Here is a 20,976-nt window from a genome sequence, read left to right on the forward strand (position 1 = left end):
TCTCCACAATGTGCTGTGTTATAAGAGTGTCAAAGATTCTCATTGTGTGGTGACGATCGTGAGACAAAAATAGAAAATTACAGTGCCACAGAGTATTCAGTAGCATAATAATTACCCGCAGTAATGCAATTTTTGTAGGCATGAAATGATTGAAAGATCTGTGAAATGTGATGTCTCGCGCATCTGTGTTTCAGGCCCTCAGATAAATGACAGCAGTAACAAATATGGTGCCAGTCTTAATTTGTGTAAAAAAAAGCTGCATGGACTAAACAATTTTCCTTTTCTATATCAAAAAATTTGGATTCTTTCATTTGACAATGAAAAACGTCCCAACTACTTGGCATATAGATCAAAGAATATGATAGTTAAATATACTCCGGACACTCAGATAGGAGAAGACACTTTATTCTTAAAGATTCATCCAAGAAGATCAACACATCTTTACATCAGACAGCGTTCTTCAACTGCCGTTCAAAAGCATTCTACAGGGTATGTCATAGCAATGACATACCCAGCATTCCTGCTGACTTAAGTGAGACATGTCCAACATTCCAGTTGGACTTTTAAGGATAAACACAACAATGATGTTTATTTTGGGGATTTGCCCTATAACAAAATACATTACAAATCCAATTCATAGATATTAGATCAATACAAAGTAATTATACCCATGTTAAAAAAGAAGTCCTCCTGCTTCCTTTAGCACTAAACAGCATATACAAACTTGCTAAGATCAGAAACAATCAACTTAGTTGTCTCAGACTGAGGTACTCTAGACATGTGTGATATCACTGTCCATTCGCTCCATCTCTAACCCTCCAAGCCGCGTGGGCACAGCCCCAGAACAACAACCAGTGGATCATGTGGGATTGGCAAGCTTGTCACCTTCTTGATATGACAAAGTATTTATTTCCCGAAGACTCCAAAGTCCTTAACAGCCTCACCCCATGTGTAATGCAGTTCCCTTCTCCACACATCCCCTCCAGCGTTTATCATCACGATTGGCGAACAACTGCTTCAATTTGTGCTGGATCCTATACCAATCGTAAACATTTTGTACAAGGCTTTCATGCCCTGAATATTCCACAGTGTTTAGATATGAGGCTCTGCAATCCTGCCCATTTCTTCATGGGGATATCCGGTCCCAAGGCTTTTTCCCATTTATGCATAGGGGGCCATTTGTGTGTCTTGGGTAGAGATAGGACCCCAGAGATATGGCCCCTGGTGGTTTCATAGGTGGGGAATAGTGTTTCAAAGTTTTTTAATTCCCTTGTCCCGCCTTCCTAATCAAGAGGTGTAAGCATCAATGTCACTGGCAATATCTAAGTTTGAACCCCTGGGTCTGGAATCGGTCTCTTAGTATTGTACAGTGCCTTTTTCGCCATATCGCAAACTGGGTCCTGTTCTTGGCTGGGGTGATTTCCGGATTATTAAAAAAGGTGTAAATCATGAAGGAAAAGTCATTACTAGGGCGGATCTTGTGAATTCATCCCAGGCTATCATAAATTATTTTGTGACATCTGATACATATGCTACTTTTAATCCTGCAGATTTGTGTAGCAATAGTACATCCTCCAAGGGTCTCCCCAACAAACTCCTCTCAATTATGGTCCAGTATTTCACATTCTCTCTGAGCGACCACTCAAACACTGCCCAGAATAGGGCTGAGATATAGTAAGAATATATATCCTGGAAGACCAAGCCCCTACTTTCTTGTGAGATTTGTAGGATTTTATTGGCCACTGAGTTTTGCGCATTTCCTCAGACAGTTGCACTGTCAATAATAGGTCTTGGTTCATATATGTGGCATGCAGCCCTTTCCAATGGGCTACTGGTGAAAGAGAAGCTGTACTGAAAATATTTATTGTTTATTGTAGAACACATCATTCTTTACTCCAAATTTTGGCTAATGAGCTCAAAATAAAAGAGCAAAGGTAGGCTGTGAACATTTAAAAGGATACTCCCCAGTTAAGCCCTGATTTAAAGTGGGCGGCGGAATTCTGATCACTGTGCAAACCTCAGTTTGCACAGAGATAGGAATTGTGATTGTGCAGTAATAACCTCAACTCGAAATGTCAAACCTGTCACATTTCACCAGGGAAAAATGCTTGGTAAATGCTAAGACATGCAGAGTAAGTGTAGAAAGCCCAGTTCTGCATGCCATTCCTCATATTCTTGATAAACGCGGAATAGCAACGATTTACCAAACCTTGTGAATACTGTAAACCAGGGTTCTATTATTTACCAGGTGTGGTAACCACCTTACCCTGTCCAGCCCACTGGCAATCATTGTCTTAGAGTTTGAGGCATTCCTAATTAACTTATTTGAGATACCTACAATAGATTGAGAACATCAACTGTATAGAGGTGTTGTTAATTTCACTGAGTTTAAATTGTCTTTGATAGTAAATAAACACTCAGATTCTTTGTTATGTGTGATGCAATTAGAAAAAAAATCAATTATTAAAGTCTGACAGTGATGATCCTTCAAGTGGAATATATCACATTATGCTCTGTTACTCATATGTGTCATCAGACTTGTTATGTTAGCTCCGTATATTGTGGAGTCATAATAAGGATGTTGGTGCAAAGGGAATTGTATGTTGGTACGTTCCGGGCAAGTGTTGGATGTCGATTGCACTGTATTTGAGTGATTTTCATGCAAATAAACACATTTTCAAAAAAAAAATCAGACTTGTTATGTTAGAACTTTAGCTGCTTGTGAGATACCCTAGTCTAGTTTTTGCATAGTACTAATATTTATGGCATAACATCTTTAACATTTTTATGTTTGAGTTATATTTTCCAAACCTTATAATATATATTATAGGATTTTAATTTTCTGTGAGAGTTGGTTCTGGCACAAGCAAGCAAACCTCTTTATATTTTCTGATTTTGAACCACCTGGGTCTTGGTCCTCTGCTGTGAGTGAGTCTCACCATCTATGTCTCACTCACTGAAAGCGTCTCATAAATGCCTGTAAAGGCTAACCACAAGTATATTCCTCTTAAAATAAGGTCTGCTGTTCTGGGGGAGTGGGGGGTGGTAGGGTAAGAGGCTCTGAGTGAACTGCATGTGAAACCATGTGGTTACACATGTGTGGGCAGAGTGAGTGGGGCGACTGTCTAATTCAGCCCAGGGTCCCATGCGCGGCCCGCACAGGTAAGAGCGGTGAGGCAGGGGGAGGGATTCGACATACGACGACAAGGGAAACTTACATTAAAAAAAAGAAAACTATGTTTTTCTTTTTTCAAATTTAAGTGTCCCTCGTTGTTGTATGTCGAATCCCTCTCCCCTGCTCTTACATGCACGGGCCGCTCCTGCAGGATCTGCACACAAATTGACTATCACGTATGGGGCGTTTAGAAACTCCCCTATTGCCTGTACAGCCATTATAATTTACTTGGGAACTCAAGACCTATTCCTATTTCTTTTTGGATATAGTGAGTCTCTTCTAGTGCTTCACTGTGACTCTGTAGTGTTTTACCATATTCACTCTGTTGGTGAAATATGTGGCAAATATATTAACTTTGCATTGATTCAACACAGCGAAATGATTTCCACATGCTTAAAAAGGTCCCAAGTACCAATATAATATTATTTTGGACACATTTTCACTTCGTCACATACTTTGGGGTTTTCAGTATTTTCCTGAGTCAGCACTCAATGAGATTCTGCCTTTGAACTACTCTGCTGAGCCAAGTTAATTACTCTGCTGGGCAGCAGATATATTAAAGCCTTACTCTGACAATAGAACGACTCAGAGGGATTTAGCCTTCTCCTGGGAGAGGAAGAAAGTAGAGGCAAAATCTGAATGGGCTAAATAACTCACACTTATTGGCAAGCCTGGCCATGTCCTTTATCTTGCAGAGATCAAGGGTGGCAGCCAGACCTCTGGCATCACTCACGCACGCTAGTGTCTCCCTTTCTAGGTTTCAGAGGGACAGAACCAGCTATTGTATTTGGGATGTAGTTAAAGACAGCGGAAGAGTGGATAGTGATCAAAGCTTGATTGTGCCATCTTGGCAAAATTTGAGAGGGTGGCATCTTAGGCATTTTCACCTCCCATTATTGTTAGTTTGTGCGTAGTAGTTGATAGAGTGTGTAATACAATAGCTTTCCTTTTGAAAAACCATTGTCTGGGCAGCAATTTAGGAAGTCTTGTTTGTTGTATTTTTTAATCCTGAGTCTCTAGGCCACACCTTATTTCTTCTGCTTGACTACCCAGAGAGTAAATTGCTAAAAGAGGGTACTTGGTAACCGGGTGGGAGGTCTGCAGTATGGGGGGGGGGGCAGTGACAAAAGACCCAGTGGTTACAATTGGGCCCAATGCTTCGTGTCTGTCTATGGACCCTCCGTCCCAGTTGTATACTCTACCCATGTGCCCTACATTAGGTATTCTCTAAAAATCATAAATAGCTTCCTGTTGCATTAACCTCATTCCTTATTGAACAAACATTCGACTGGTTTAAGAAGAAAAACACTCATGTACTGCTTTTAATTAATGTAATGCACATTGCATTCATTAATATAATGCAATATAACAAGTATGCTCCTTTTTAACCTTCATTCCTTTGTATTTCCAGGTGATATATGCCTTAAATACTAGAAATGACGAACACGAATCCGGTATACAAGCCATCAAGGAGGCGCATGAGGAGGAGATCCAACAGATCCTTGCAGAAACAAGAGAAAAAATAATGCAGTATAAGAGTAAAGTTGCAGAGGAAGTGGATCTCAAGAAAAGGATACAAGGTCTGGAGGAATCACTTGAAGAGCACAAGAAAATGAAGCAACAAGCCTTGGCAGAGTTCGACGTTTTTAAAGGCCGAGTAGAAGACATGCAACTCTGTGCAGAGGCCCAGCACGTCCAGAGAGTAGTGACTATGTCTAGAGAGGTGGAAGAGATCAGAAAGAGATTCGAGGAGAGGCTACGGAGCTTCATGCAGCAACAGCTACAGTTTGAGAAGGATAAGCGAGCTGCCTTGGAAGACTTGAGAGTCACTCATAGACTGGAAATTCAAGAGATTCTCAAGACTCAGAATGCATGTCTATCCAAGGGGCAAGAGACCCTTGAAGAGATGCATCGATTGCAAATGGAGGACATGAACTGTAAGCTTGAAGACTTACGCCAGGAAAGGAAAAAACTTGTTGAGGATTATGAAGGAAAACTCAGCAAAGCTCAGGCTTTTTATGAACATGAGCTTGAAGCTCTGAAAAGGTCACAAATGTATACAGCGGATAGTCTGCAAGCCTGTATGCAGAAAGAGGCAGAGATGAGAAGGGAGTTTCAAAGCCAAGAAGCTGTTTTACAAAAGAATTTGGGAAAGCTTAAAAGTGAGTTTGAGGTTGTGCAGACTGAAGCAGAAAGTCTCAAGGAAAAATGCCAAAAGCTTCAGGTATCTCTGAGCACTGCAGAAAACAATGCCCAGGTAAGCAGTATTAGCCTCTCAATGTATTTGGAATGTCTTTTGTAAACACACTTCAAACATCACTGTTGAAGAGGAGATGTATTTAATTGATGTACTCAAAATGGTTACAATCTGTGACATCATTGTGCTGAGAAATTCCATCACAAAATAAAGCATCATAACTATATGTATTTCAAGTTCTATATACATTGATTGCCAAGTAAAATATACATCCTGGCCCCATCTTATCAGCCTTTCACAGGTGAAACTCAAACGTGACGGTGTAGTATAAACAGGACGTGATGTGGAGGCAGTCACATCTTTTAGTAAAAAAAAAAAGGGCACTCCGCAGTGGAGCGCACCATATCAGTCTCAGGCCTCGGGAATAGCTGACAGTCTCATAATGTTCTGGGTTACTCAATATAAGAAATGACCTCACACTTCCTAAACTCTAGGTTCTAAACCATGAACTGAGTGCAAGCCGCCATCCCCTTCATCACTCAGAGAGCATACTTTTTCTTGAAGTCTGGATATCTAATTCACGCCTGCTCCCCTTGATAAGAAGAGAATTGGGAGCGGGGCAATCGGAGCACATTTGATGCTAAAGATTGAATATCCTGACCCCAGCAACAAGACAGCTTCAGACACAGAAGGGTTTTAGCCTGTTCTAAAAGGTCTTTCCAGTTCATGTGGTCAGATCTCTTGGTCTTTCAGGCTGTAAGTGACACAATATCCTACCTACATAGTTCTCTGTTTATGAATGAGCTGACTACATCATTATTCTCTTGATTTTTTTTTTTTTTTGCATGACTCCTATGAGTTAGCTACCTTTCACTCCAGGAACCGGGATGCTACCTTCTGGATGCTGCACATTGCTCTTGCCTCCCTTCTCTTTTTCACTTCTGCTCCCTACCTCTCTTTTCAGTCTGGCAGTCTGAGGCAGCCCTCTTGGCTTGTAGCATCTTTTAGGTCAGTAACAAATACCACACCAAGGGGTATATTCACAAGGACTTATCTCCGATTTATCTCCACTTTAACGCATCAAAAGTGGAGATAGATTTAACACCCCATTCACAAGCCAGTGCAAACTGCAGACCGCCAGTATTCCCACGAGAACTGCCCCAAAATTTATCTCCAAGGTGGACACCACCAACTAACCCTAATGAGATGCAGAGTAGGCGTTCCCGTGCAAAAACACCCGAAAAAAACACAACACCACTTTCACAACGACCTGCCAGATCTGCGATGCGAACCAAAAACAGGCGATAAGCCGCGGAAGCACCAGGGAATTAAAACCTGCCTTTTGCTGGTGTTAAGCAGGACGACCACCTGCAGCATAAAAGGGAGCGTGTGGGAGACTGCCGGGGCTGAGCATGCTTCCTGCTGGGTGGTTTGGGTAGGGTGTGGGGTCTCCTTGATGAAGCTGGGCTGCCCTGATCTTCGAGGTGAGTTGCGGATGATGTCAATGATGTCTTGGAGGGCTTGGGTGTCGATGCTGGGGGTGTCCTCCTCGTCATCAGTGAAGAGTGTCTGGGACTGCTCTGCAGGAGGTGTTGACGGTGCCCCTGCAATGTGAAGGGGAGATGGTGTATTACAATGTGTCCACATCTCTGTAGCCGCATGGTACATGTTGACATTCAGACAGCATGGCATTGTACATTGTGGCAGTCTGTCGATCAGGTCCATGACCCAGAGTCATTGTGGGTGTTCACTGTGCTCTGCTTGATTGTGCATGTGTGCCATTGTGGCCATCTCCACCCGTCCCCCCAGTACCTGGTGGTCACTCTGTTGCGGTTGTGTTGTGTCCTGTCGAGCAGTGTCCGGTCTCCCGACTCCGGCCACAGTCTCCACACTGATGACTCTTGATACCAGCTCCTCCATGTCAACCAGCACGAGCTGTGGCGCTGGGCTCCCACCTCCAGTCTGGATTGCTGCCTTCTGGTTTGCTGCAAGTTTCTCTTTGGTCTTCCGCTTGATGTCAATCTATTGCCTCTTGGCCTCGTCCATTGACCTCTTGTGCTCTCCGACGGCATTCACCTTGTCTACGATGTCCCGCCATATTCCATTTTTGGAGCCTAATGACACGTTGGAGGTGACGAACAGTTGTTGATGGTGTTCGATCACCTCCGTGACTAGGATCCTGTTTTCCAAGATAATAGACTCTTAACTGCTATTTATACATTTTCCATGAGCATTCAGTTGACTCTCTCTACCAACTCATTTTCATTTGGGTTGTATAATGCTACACATCTATGTCTACTCCATGGCTCAACAAGAACACACTTATCTCCCTAGAACATACTTGGGCATCATTGTCCGTGATAAGTGTTTGTGCAACACCGTCTTTCAAGAAAATCCAAACACATGTATCATGTCACTCATGGTCACTTGAAAATAAACTCAACTTCATTTCACTGAGATAAATAATTAATCAGCGCCATAAATAATCCACCAACACCACAATGAGTCTGTGGTTTATATCTAAATAATCCACAGCCCCCTTCCGAATCCCTAGTCCCCTGTTGCCACACCTTTTTAGGAACCTGTACATCCATCAAGTCTGCTAAGCGCTTTTAAGCCTTTATCAGTAACCACAGTGCCACACAATGTTTCTCCCAGTGCCATCAATTCAACAGCAGGCCAACAAAATCTTTCTCTAACTCTCCATTAGGCCATGCTTTCTCCTTATGCCCCTAGTTTGTCATATGTTCATAGGATCCACTTGTGGCACCAACTTGCTTCAACTAAAAACAGAAATATTCACAGTTAATCTCTAACACGTGAATTCTTTACCACCATTGCACAGACTTGTCCTCCTCCTACGACATCCCCCGTTACCTTTAAAAGTTTACCACCAACGTGTGTTCCAATCAAACCTCCCCTCTTTGGTGATTACAGAACCTGTGACAGTCATAATTTCCATATCGCCTAGTTCTTCAATTTCTGACACTTTCTGACCTCCCTCATGCTTGAATGTCTTGGAGAAATATTCCACTGCCTAATTATGCTGACCTGCCACATATTCAACTCAAAAGTGATATTATTGAAGCATGATTTCCCATTCACAATCCAAGGCATATAATTATATATTATTACCCTTGTATGAAATATTGATTGCACAGTGTAGGACTAGCACAGAAGTTTTTATGATTGGGAGATGAAAACAAACATACATTACTCTTAGAATAATCTACAGAATTAGTACTCAAAAGAACTGTCCCTCAGATGAATTAATTAAAGAGGCCAATGTCCTTAAATCTGTGTATAAGAAATGGTTAGGAAATAAGGAAAACAGCCTGACGGAAAACAGTAGATGACTATAACCAAAATAACGTATAGTAAAGATTCATGTGCCTTTTAGAGAATGTGGATAGCACGAGTGTTTATTAAGGAGGTTTGTGGTATGCATGCAAACAAAAGAGCAGTGGCTCTCATATGTGACCCACCTGTTGTTTGGAAAGCTCCCAGTTATTCACTTAGCAGTGATTTTTTTTAAATTGTCTTATTGTCTTTTAATAGGTTTCGCCATATTACATGTACATCATAACATGTAGGACTTCAAAACCAACTTGAGTGCAAACTGTAAGAAATTGGGTTATTAGCTGAGGGAGGAAAGCACCCATATCAAGTAATAAAACCCTTGTCAGGGTGAACCACTAAAGTCACAAAATAAACTTGAGGTCAACCTTGAGCTCAACCCCATGGCATAGAGCAGACAGCCTGAACTTAGAGGCAGTTTGTAAGTATTTATGCAGTACTAAAGCAGTAATAAAGTTGCGCTGCAAAACAATAAAAATCCCGTTACAAATTAGAACAAAAGACTCATCTTTAATTCAGATGAGAAGGGCACCATCTACTGCCCTACCTAGATCCCAGTTGGGACAAGTTCCTCGGGATGGAATAAATAGGATGGGTAGTTCAACGCTTGAATGCATTGTGTTGGAAAACCACTCCCACACTAGAAGGGGTGGTTGAGGTCTTCCAGAACACACTGTGGTAGCTTGGCTCGAGTGGTCAGGAATCAGGCTCCGTGCTAAGCATACGACATACCCAAACAATAACCATGCGTGCATCCGTTCCAAAAACGACTCTACACCGTAAAAATTATGAAAAATAACTTTCTTTATCTGCTTTTTCTCTTAGTTGCTGATTGGAGAAAATAAATAACAATCACAATATACAAACTTTTTAGAAAATGCAGGTCAATTAAATACTGGCTTAATGATTCAATAAATAGGGGTGATCATAAATACTGAAGGCATAAATACAAGTGCAATACAGACAGGCAATTAAATATTCTGAGGCAATAAATACTGTAACCAATAAATATTGTGCATCAATAAATACTGTGGACCAATAAATACAGTGGAACAATAAATAGGTTAAATACAATAAATACAGTGCCCCTAATAAATACTTAAAAGCTGACAGTGACACTCATGGAATCAGATCACTTTTGAATTCCTAAGGGCTGATTTGGCCCAGGCACAGCTTGTGGGGATGTGGAAGGCTGGAGGGTGTCTACTCCCTGGCTTGGTCAAGGCTGAGGCCTAAACTGAGGTAGATAAAGGGGGGAAATACCAGAGACCTGGCTCTCTCTCTCCACACAACTTCTCTAGATTAGTCCCAGTTCACCCCTGGCACAGTCAGGTTGGTTCCAGCACCTCCCTAGCCCCTTAGAGCAGTCTCTCAGGTCTCCACAGGGCCTTAGGCGCCCTCTACTCCACTTACTGCCCTTTTTCTGATGCTCCGACGCCGCTGGAGTCTGGTCGATGCCGTGAGGCGGTTCCAGCTCGATGTCGGCGGCCTCGGCACAATGTCAGTTCTTTGACGACGCCGGCGGCGGCTCCGGTCTCGACGTCAGCGGCCTCGGTTCGACCTCGGCCTCCGATTCGATGGCGTCGGGCAGTCTTACTCGATGTCGACTTCGGGCGGCTCCGGTCCGATGGCGACCTCGGCTTCGATGACGTCGGCCGGCCTTGCCTCGATGTCGACTTCCGGCGGCTCCGGAGTGCGATCCTCACTCCCGTCCTCCGGTGCTCCTCACAGGTTTCCGGCGACTCCGGAGTGCGACCTCCACTCCCGACCTCCGGCACGATTCTCACAGGTTCCGGCGACTCCGGAGTGCGATCCTCACTCCCGACCTCCGTTGCCCTTCACCTCGGTCTCCGACGACTCCGGAGGGCGGACTTCACTCCTCCGATGACGCCGCTCACTCGACCTCGGGTGACTTCCTCCTCGACCTCTGGTATTCCTCACGACCTCTGACGGCGCCCTCTCTCGACCTCTGGCGGCTCCGGGTACGACGTCTGCTTTTCCAGTCAGCGCCGCTTCTCCACCTCGGGCTCCAGGTCTTAGGCTACTCGACGTCGGACTTCAGGGAAACCAGCTTCCAGGTCAGGATCTTGCTGTTCTCTTGTTTCTAAGGCCTGTTCCTGCTGTCCAGGTCCTCAGGATGGTTTTTCTGACTTCTTCCCACACAGGGCTCTAGGCTGGGCTCCGTCAGTAGGGACGAGTATCAAGGGTGGGTTTATGGACCCCACTCCAGGCACAAGTTTCCACCCCTGCTGCTTCACTCCTTCCTCCTTCACGTTTGTGCTGCTCACTCTTCACCAGTCAGGTGCCAACTGCCAGCTCCAACTGCCAACTCTCTCTCTTAACTCCCCAACATTCTAAACCGCCTCCAACCGTCACAGGGTTCTGGAATGTTCTGGAAGGTGCTAGCAGGTTCCAGTGGATGCTGGTGATGTCACAGGTGGCCACCATTTTGTGCTCCAGGCCCTCAGACAGAAGTTTCAGGGGTAGCTAAAATGGCTCCCTGAATCTGCAGCAACACGAAAAAGTCTGGTGGTTCCCAAAAAGGAAAAATTCAAACAGGGTTTGAGGCAAAAGTGGGACAAAATAAATAATGATGAGGAGGGACCACCCAAAGGGCTGACAGGTCTAACACGCGTCCCCCCCAGCTGAAAGTGGGGAGAGCTACCCAACCCCTTGGGAGTTCTCATCACTAAGGCGGAAATACCTTGAGAGACCGTCTGCATTGGCGTGGTCCACTCCAGGCCGATGTTCCACCTGAAAGTCCATTCCCTGTAGGGAAATAGACCACCTCAACAACTTGGGATTCTCCCCCTTCATTTGCATCAGCCAACGAAGGGGTCTGTGGTCGGTCTGAACCAGGAAGTGCGAGCCAAACAGGTATGGCCGCAACTTCTTCAGAGCCCATACCACTGCAAAGGCTTCACGCTCTATTGCACTCCACTTCTGTTCCCTGGGAAGTAGTCTCCGGGATAGGAAGACCACGGGTTGATCCAGACCCTCTTCATTGAGTTGCGATAACACTGCCCCAATGCCATGTTCTGATGCATCTGTCTGGACAATGAACTCCTTGGAAAAGTCTGGGGCCCTTAAGACCGGGGCCTCGCACATGGCTTTCTTCAATCTCTCAAAGGCTTGCTGACAAGCCTCCGTCCAGACTACCCGTCGAGGTTGTTTCTTGGACGTGAGCTCCGTGAGGGGGGCTACGATGGTACCGTACCCCTTCACGAAGCGGCGGTAGTATCCCGTGAGGCCCAAAAATGCTCGGACCTCAGTCTGTGTCTTGGGGGGTTCCCAGGCCATGATGGCCTCGATCTTCGCCTGGAGGGGTTGCACCGCTCCCCTACCCACCAAGTGTCCAAGGTACACTACCGACCCCTGCCCGATCTGGCACTTGCTGGCCTTGATCGTCAATCCAGCTTGTCTCAGGGCCTGGAGAACAGCTTGCAGGTGACGCAAGTGATCCTCCCAGCTGTTACTGAAGACGGCTATGTCATCCAGATAAGCAGCAGAGAAACTCTCCATTCCGGTGAGGATCTGGTTTACCAGGCGCTGAAACGTGGCAGGTGCGTTCTTGAGCCCAAAGGGCATCACACAGAACTGGTAGTGGCCATTGGGCGTGGAGAAGGCTGACCTTTCCCTTGCTCCATCAGTCAAAGAGATCTGCCAGTACCCAGAAGTAAGGTCAAAGGTACTTAGATATTGGGCAGCTCCCAGCCGGTCAATCAATTCATCCGCCCTAGGGATCGGATGAGCATCAGTTTTGGTCACTGAATTCAGTCCCCGATAGTCCACACAGAACCTCAGTTCTGGTTGGGCACCCGGTGGTGCAGCTTTTGGTACTAACACCACCGGACTGGACCAGGGGCTGCTAGAAGGTTCGATCACTCCTAGCTCCAGCATCTTAGTGACTTCACTATGAATGCTGGCCTTCACCTTGTCTGACATCCGGTAGATCTTGGACTTCACAGGTGGGCTGTCTCCTGTGTCCATGTCATGGACGCACAGGTGAGTCCTACCCGGGACAAGGGAGAACAACGAGGAGTACTGCCCCAGGACCTGGCGACAGTCCTCCTGCTGTTCAGGAGTTAGAGATGGGGAGAGAATCACTCCCTCCACCGACCCATCCTTCTCTTGAGACGCAAACAGATCAGGGAGAGGCTCGCTTTCCACGTCCTCTCCTCCATCAGTCACCATCATCAAGATGACTTCGGGCCTCTCGTGGTGGGGTTTGAGGCGGTTGGCATGCAGCACCCGCAGGGGCTGACGAGGGGTCTTCAGGTCCACCAAGTAGGTAGCCTTACCCTTCTTCTCCAACACCTCAAAGGGTCCTGACCAGCGATCCTGGAGGGCACTAAGCTCTCCTGGTTCGATCACCCACACCTTCTGGCCAGGCTCCAACTCCACCCGGTGAGCATTGTGGTCATACCACGCCTTCATCACTGCTTGGCTGGCTTCCAAGTTGTCAGAAGCTTGCTTCCACAACTTAGCCATTTGGCTCCGGAAGGCCAGCATGTAGCTCACCACATCCTGGGGAAGCTTTCTGGGAGTTCTTTCCCATCCGTCTCTCACCAGGTTGAGAGGTCCACGTACAGGGTGCCCATACAGAAGCTCGAAGGGGCTGAAGCCCACTCCCTTCTGTGGCACTTCCCTGTAGGAAAAAAGTAAACAGGGTAGGAGGACGTCCCATTTCCTCCGCAGGCTTTCAGGCAGACTTCTGATCATGCCCTTCAAGGTTTTGTTAAACCTCTCCACCAGACCATTGGTCTGGGGGTGGTAAGGAGTGGTGAACCGGTATGTCACTCCACACTCCTTCCACATCGCCCGCATATATGCTGACATGAAGTTGGTCCCCCTGTCGGACACAACTTCCTTGGGAAAACCCACTCGGGTAAAGATTCCCATCAGGGCCCTTGCCACAACAGGTGCTGTTATGGTCCTCAGAGGTATTGCCTCTGGGTACCGTGTGGCATGATCCACCAGAACCAGGATAAACCTGTGACCAGCTGTAGTCGGTGGATCTAACGGACCCACAATGTCGATGCCCACCCTTTCAAAGGGGGTGCTAACGACAGGAAGTGGTTCCAGGGGAGCTGTCAGCTTCACCCCTGTTTTCCCACTGGCTTGGCAAGACACACATGTCCGGCAGTAGGTATCGGACGACACTTTCATCTGAGGCCAATAACAGTGTGGGACAAGATGGGCGAAGGTCTTGTCTTGCCCCAGGTGTCCTGCCAATGGTATCTCGTGAGCCAACTCCAGAAGGAAGGCTCGATAACGTTGAGGAACTACCAAGGCTCGTGACGATCCATGTAGGGGTGCCTTGGGTTCACTGTAGAGGAGGCCATCCTCCCAGTAAACACTGTAGTTCCCTTCAACGTTCCCTGCTGCCTGGGCTTCGGCCTGTCGCCTCAGCCCCTCAAGGGTAGGGCACTCCCTCTGGCCCTGGCAGAATTCCTCCCTGGATGGGCCTCCCTCCACGTGCCACTCGGCCGGGATGGGTAGGTCCTCCAGGTTGGTAACGTCCCCCACCGCAGACTCCTGGTCCACCACCTCCGGTGGCCTATCCGTCCTACGGGGTTGGGACGCCGAGGCAGGCTCCTCCTGTCCTCGGTTCTTCCCTTGACTGGCAGCTGGCTGGGCCTTTGTTCCAGGCTCCAGCCGAAATGAACTCCCTCTTCGGGTAGTCGCGGACCTTGTGCTAACACAGGCCCAATCAGGTGTACCCAGCATCTCGGTGTGAGTCCGGTATTCCACCTCCTTCCAAGCGTTGTGCCCCATGTCATTCCCCAGCAGACAATCGACTGGCACGGCAGGGCTTACGGCAACTCGAAGTGAACCTGCAACCCCCCCCATTCAAAGGGAACCTCGGCCACCGGATAGTGGCCTGTTCTGCCGTCAGCCATCGCGGCTGGGTGGAGTACATCGGGAATTACCTGCTCTGGAGACACCAGTTGGCTACGCACCATAGTCATACTGGCTCCTGTGTCTCTCAGAGCCTCCCCTCTTTGGCCGTTGATGGTGACCCACTGCCCATACTTTGCGGTATTTGCGGGCACCTGGATCTTAGGAACCATCTCCCGTTCTCCCAGGGACACTAAAGTGACACCCGCCCACTCCCTTCCCTTAGTTAAGGGCATCTCCTCCCCGAGCACTACACTAGCTACTCCGGGGGTCTTTCCTCCAGTGGGAGGGGGTGGTCGTTTCAAGCACTTCGGATCTCCTTTATAGTGTCCAACGCCACCGCACTCATAGCAATGGACAACCCTTGGCTGCTGACTCTGGCCAGGATTAGGGTTTCTGGGCGGGTTAGCCTTAGGGGTGAATCCTGTTCCCTTCCCTTGGAAGTTATTTTGGGGGCCTTTGGAGAACTCCTTTTTCTTTTCCCCTCCCTCTTTCTTCTGGGGGGCGCCCTGTCCGGCCTTTTGAGTATCCCCTCCAGTCCCCCTTGTGGACACCCGGGTACTAGCCCAAATGTCCGCCTCCTCAGCAAGCTTCCGGGGATTGGTCAGCTTGCTATCCACCAGGTGTTGCCGCAGTTCAGGGAAACATTTCTCGAGCAGGTGTTCCTTCAGTACCAGGTCAAACAGCCCCTCGTAGTTCCTCACTTCACTGCCCTGAATCCAACCTTCAAGTGCCTTCTTCGCATAGTCCAGGAAGTCCACCCAATTCTGCGTGCCCAGTTTGTGACTACCCCTGAACTTCTGTCTGTACTTTTCAGGTGTTAGTCCAAACTTTCTGATGAGCGCCAGTTTCATGGTGGGGTAGTGGGTCTGCTCATCCTCCTCGAGGGCCAATAAAGCATCCCTACCAGCTGGAGGCATGTACTTGTACAATCCCCCTCCCCAGTACTTCTCTGGAACCCCATGGGCCCTCAACGAGACCTCATAGGCCGCTAGCCACTTGGCGATATCGTCGCCCACTCCATAGCTAGCTACTATGTCCTTTGGCAGGTATGGTTTAGGTTCCCTGGTGATCTCTTGGGTTTGGCTGCCACCATTAGGAACAGGTTGTGCCCCGATTCTCAAGATCTGAAGATCTATTTCTTTCAGTCGTAATTCATGGGCCATCCTCTGCTCCTCCTTCTCCTTTTCCAGCCTTGCTAAGTCCCATGTGAGCTGTCTTTTCTCCCTCCGGTCTGTTAGCTCCACTTCAGACAAGCCACCGCTAGAGGCACTGCTGCCCTTCCTAGAAATGGTTCTGGGCCCTGCTGACAGGTTCCCCACCTCAGGTTGGTACATCTCAGCCCCCTCGGGGTCAGGCTCTCCATCCCTGTCTTCCTCCTCAGCCTTGCTTTCTCGGCGTGCCTCCCCCCAAGCCCTTAAGCTGGTTTGGAGTGCACCCTTCTTTGCTCCTGGGGGACAGTACACCCCCTCCCGCTGGCAAAACTCCCTGAGTTGGGCCACAGTGTACGTTTCTAGATTTTCTAGTACAAATTCCATCTCGCCCACTCAGGTTAGAGGACAGGTTTTGTGCAGTAACTATGCAGGGGGGTACCTTTAATAATACCTCCTCCCACCACCAGAGTAAATTTGGAAAAAACAAAAACCCACAATTAGGAAGGCCGCTTTGAGAAAACTCCCGGTGTAGGCCTATGGACTACCCACAGTTATTGTTGAGTATGCGTAGGCACAGCTCTATCCCACCACTGAACACCAATTTATGTTGGAAAACCACTCCCACACTAGAAGGGGTGGTTGAGGTCTTCCAGAACACACTGTGGTAGCTTGGCTTGAGTGGTCAGGAATCAGGCTCCGTGCTAAGCATACGACATACCCAAACAATAACCATGCGTGCATCCGTTCCAAAAACGACTCTACACCGTAAAAATTATGAAAAATAACTTTCTTTATCTGCTTTTTCTCTTAGTTGCTGATTGGAGAAAATAAATAACAATCACAATATACAAACTTTTTAGAAAATGCAGGTCAATTAAATACTGGCTTAATGATTCAATAAATAGGGGTGATCATAAATACTGAAGGCATAAATACAAGTGCAATACAGACAGGCAATTAAATATTCTGAGGCAATAAATACTGTAACCAATAAATATTGTGCATCAATAAATACTGTGGACCAATAAATACAGTGGAACAATAAATAGGTTAAATACAATAAATACAGTGCCCCTAATAAATACTTAAAAGCTGACAGTGACACTCATGGAATCAGATCACTTTTGAATTCCTAAGGGCTGATTTGGCCCAGGCACAGCTTGTGGGGATGTGGAAGGCTGGAGGGTGTCTACTCCCTGGCTTGGTCAAGGCTGAGGCCTAAACTGAGGTAGATAAAGGGGGGAAATACCAGAGACCTGGCTCTCTCTCTCCACACAACTTCTCTAGATTAGTCCCAGTTCACCCCTGGCACAGTCAGGTTGGTTCCAGCACCTCCCTAGCCCCTTAGAGCAGTCTCTCAGGTCTCCACAGGGCCTTAGGCGCCCTCTACTCCACTTACTGCCCTTTTTCTGATGCTCCGACGCCGCTGGAGTCGGGTCGATGCCGTGAGGCGGTTCCAGCTCGATGTCGGCGGCCTCGGCACAATGTCAGTTCTTTGACGACGCCGGCGGCGGCTCCGGTCTCGACGTCAGCGGCCTCGGTTCGACCTCGGCCTCCGATTCGATGGCGTCGGGCAGTCTTACTCGATGTCGACTTCGGGCGGCTCCGGTCCGATGGCGACCTCGGCTTCGATGACGTCGGCCGGCCTTGCCTCGATGTCGACTTCCGGCGGCTCCGGAGTGCGATCCTCACTCCCGACCTCCGGTGCTCCTCACAGGTTTCCGGCGACTCCGGAGTGCGACCTCCACTCCCGACCTCCGGCACGATTCTCACAGGTTCCGGCGACTCCGGAGTGCGATCCTCACTCCCGACCTCCGTTACCCTTCACCTCGGTCTCCGACGACTCCGGAGGGCGGACTTCACTCCTCCGATGACGCCGCTCACTCGACCTCGGGTGACTTCCTCCTCGACCTCTGGTATTCCTCACGACCTCTGACGGCGCCCTCTCTCGACCTCTGGCGGCTCCGGGTACGACGTCTGCTTTTCCAGTCAGCGCCGCTTCTCCACCTCGGGCTCCAGGTCTTAGGCTACTCGACGTCGGACTTCAGGGAAACCAGCTTCCAGGTCAGGATCTTGCTGTTCTCTTGTTTCTAAGGCCTGTTCCTGCTGTCCAGGTCCTCAGGATGGTTTTTCTGACTTCTTCCCACACAGGGCTCTAGGCTGGGCTCCGTCAGTAGGGACGAGTATCAAGGGTGGGTTTATGGACCCCACTCCAGGCACAAGTTTCCACCCCTGCTGCTTCACTCCTTCCTCCTTCACGTTTGTGCTGCTCACTCTTCACCAGTCAGGTGCCAACTGCCAGCTCCAACTGCCAACTCTCTCTCTTAACTCCCCAACATTCTAAACCGCCTCCAACCGTCACAGGGTTCTGGAATGTTCTGGAAGGTGCTAGCAGGTTCCAGTGGATGCTGGTGATGTCACAGGTGGCCACCATTTTGTGCTCCAGGCCCTCAGACAGAAGTTTCAGGGGTAGCTAAAATGGCTCCCTGAATCTGCAGCAACACGAAAAAGTCTGGTGGTTCCCAAAAAGGAAAAATTCAAACAGGGTTTGAGGCAAAAGTGGGACAAAATAAATAATGATGAGGAGGGACCACCCAAAGGGCTGACAGGTCTAACACATTGATTGACTGGAGCTTGAGAGTGTTTGTAGTCCCTTGATGGTCTCTGATACTTTAGTACCTGCTTGTGAGAGTCTAGGGGTAGTCTCTAAATATACAAATAGTCCCCTAAAGTGTACACCATCTTCTGCAATATGTAAATTTCATTCTGATTGTCCAGTTGTGCCAGGGTACACTCATTTGGAAAATGTTAGTGAAGTAGCGACTACTTGTCTTACCCCCCACCAGGGGAAAATTGTTATCCTGGAACATCGCAGGGTTGAGTTCAAAACTCTTGTCACCTGAGTGGCTAGCTTTTATCCATCGTTTTGACATATGTCTCTTTCAAGAGACATGGCTCTTGACATCTCTGCACTGCGAGGGATTTGTAAACTACCATGTCCCAGCGGTAAAAGGGAGAATGGGTCGCCCTTCTGGTGGTCTAACAATATGAATTCGCCAGGAACTGAACATCAATATAAAAGAACACCCCTCTAATAATAATGACATACAGGTGCTGCGACTAAAGCCAAGTCAACTAGAGTCAATCGACATTTACAATATTTATGCCAGGGGAACACGGGGAGGCAGGTCTGAAATGTTATCAGCCCTGGAGGACCTCCTTGATCAATATTCTGCTAATTCTAATATTATAATAGCGGGAGATTTGAATACAACATTTGAGCCACTTGAAATAGGAGATTTGCCTCTTACCGAGGAGGAGGATGCTCAATGGGGCATTCCACAATTGGAACTTACCCCTGTCAAGAAGTGGACAGATGTAGTTATTCAGATCAACACCATTTGTCTTGACAGGGGACTAAGAGCACTAAATGGGAGGACACCACACGATAGATTAGGGTTGAGTACATTTAATAATGGGTCTAGTAATAGTAGAATAGACTACATCTTGGTAAGTTTGAAACTGTGGCATAAAATAGATGACATGTGTGTTACCTTCGAGAAGTGGTGGCATACGTATCTCCAACTCAGTGAGGTAGAATTATGCACATTAGATGTGGTTCCTACTCAGGATATGAGGCGACTGAAATGGGCAAATCTAGCAAAACACGGTGATGTACTGACTAGTATTTCTAATGATACTGCCAGTGCCCTGATAGAGTTAGAAAATATTATATCTGCTGGGAGGAACCTAGAATGTGTCACCCAGTTACATGAAAGGTTTTTTGCCCACATGAGAACTTATTTTATTAAGAGACATAAGCCGAAGAAACTGATACCCCAAAGATCTTGCCGCTGGTATAATAACGAGTGTAGACGGGCGCATGCTAGCCTTGGGAGGGCGATCAAAATTGGGGAGTCTGCACAGGTACGGATTGCCAGGGCGAATTACAAGACCACGATGTACAAAGCCAAGCGTTCCTGGGACGAAAATCACTGGCAAGACCTTAGAGAGGCTAGCATTCAAAATAATAGTAAACTATTTTGGAGCTTATTAAAATGGGATCATGGCGGCCAACCTGAGGAACCACATAACCATGTCACCCAGGATGACTGGGTTAACCATTTTAAGCCACTGTATGCCCGATGCCCATCTGAGGAATATGTGGTAGAATTTAACCATGTGTTTTATACTAAAGAGGTTTTTAATAGTAAGGATGTCGAATTGGCCTTTAGATTAGTGGCGGGTGGAAGAGCACCAGGTCTAGACGGTATCCCTGCAGATGTGTTTACACATGATAAGGAATGGTGGGGGAGATATATTAAAATGTTGGCAAATGCCTTAGCACAGGGAGCACCCATCCCGGATTCTTGGAAGGGTGCGATAATAGTCCCCGTATATAATAAAGGGGATAAATCATTACCTGGGAATTATCGACCCATAAGTTTGATCGACTTATTACAGAACATCATACGTAGGTTAGTGCTAAGTAAGATACAGGATTGGATAGACGACAATAATATACTGTCCCCTCTGCAAGCCGGATTCCGGGCATTCACTAGCACCATTGATCAGGTGTTTCGCTTTATCCTTATATCCTGGAAAGTAGTGTTTCTGAGCAAAGGCAGTCTTTACGCCACATTTGTGGATTTGAAGTCGGCCTTTGACTTAGTACCACGTACAAAATTGTGGGTAACATTGAAAGATCTAGGGTTGCCAAGTGAACTCTTATCAATGGTAATTAGGCTGCACGAGGATAACTCAGCTAGAATCCGATGGGGGTCCCAGGGCATGGATACTAGTACATTCCCAGTAGAGCGAGGGGTGCACCAAGGGTGCGCTATGACACCCACCCTATTTTCGTTGTTTATCAACGGCATAGTGGATCACATATCCGTGAATACTGATGCCCCAACACTTGCAGGGACCAAAATACCCATTTTAATGTTCGCCGACGATACCTTGATAATTTCAAAAACCCCGAGCGGACTCCAGCAAGCTTTGCTTATCTTTGAAGAATTTTGTACAGCCCGTGGTCGAGAAATCAATGTATCTAAGATGAAGTTCATGATTTTTACTTCATATAATGTTTTTAAAGGAAGATTTTTAATGAATAATCAACCACTGGACCAAGTTACTTATTTGGGGGTAAACATTCAGAGTGATATGAAGTGAAATCAACAAATTGATCT

At 47.2% G+C, this 20,976-nt stretch overlaps 1 protein-coding gene across 3 annotated transcripts in view; it reads left to right on the plus strand.

Annotated features, from left to right (window-relative positions):
- Nucleotides 1–20,976, plus strand: part of FAM184A (family with sequence similarity 184 member A) — a 630,233-nt gene that overhangs the window by 246,801 nt on the left and 362,456 nt on the right. For all 3 annotated transcript variants that reach the window (XM_085611278.1, XM_085611279.1, XM_085611280.1), the window contains exon 2: nucleotides 4,587–5,432. In XM_085611278.1, the coding sequence (XP_085467404.1) occupies nucleotides 4,587–5,432 (846 nt within the window). The remainder of the gene's footprint in view (nucleotides 1–4,586; nucleotides 5,433–20,976) is intronic.

Source organism: Triturus cristatus, chromosome 6, assembly GCF_964204655.1.
Source record: "Triturus cristatus chromosome 6, aTriCri1.1, whole genome shotgun sequence".
In the NCBI taxonomy this organism is placed as follows: domain Eukaryota; kingdom Metazoa; phylum Chordata; class Amphibia; order Caudata; family Salamandridae; genus Triturus; species Triturus cristatus.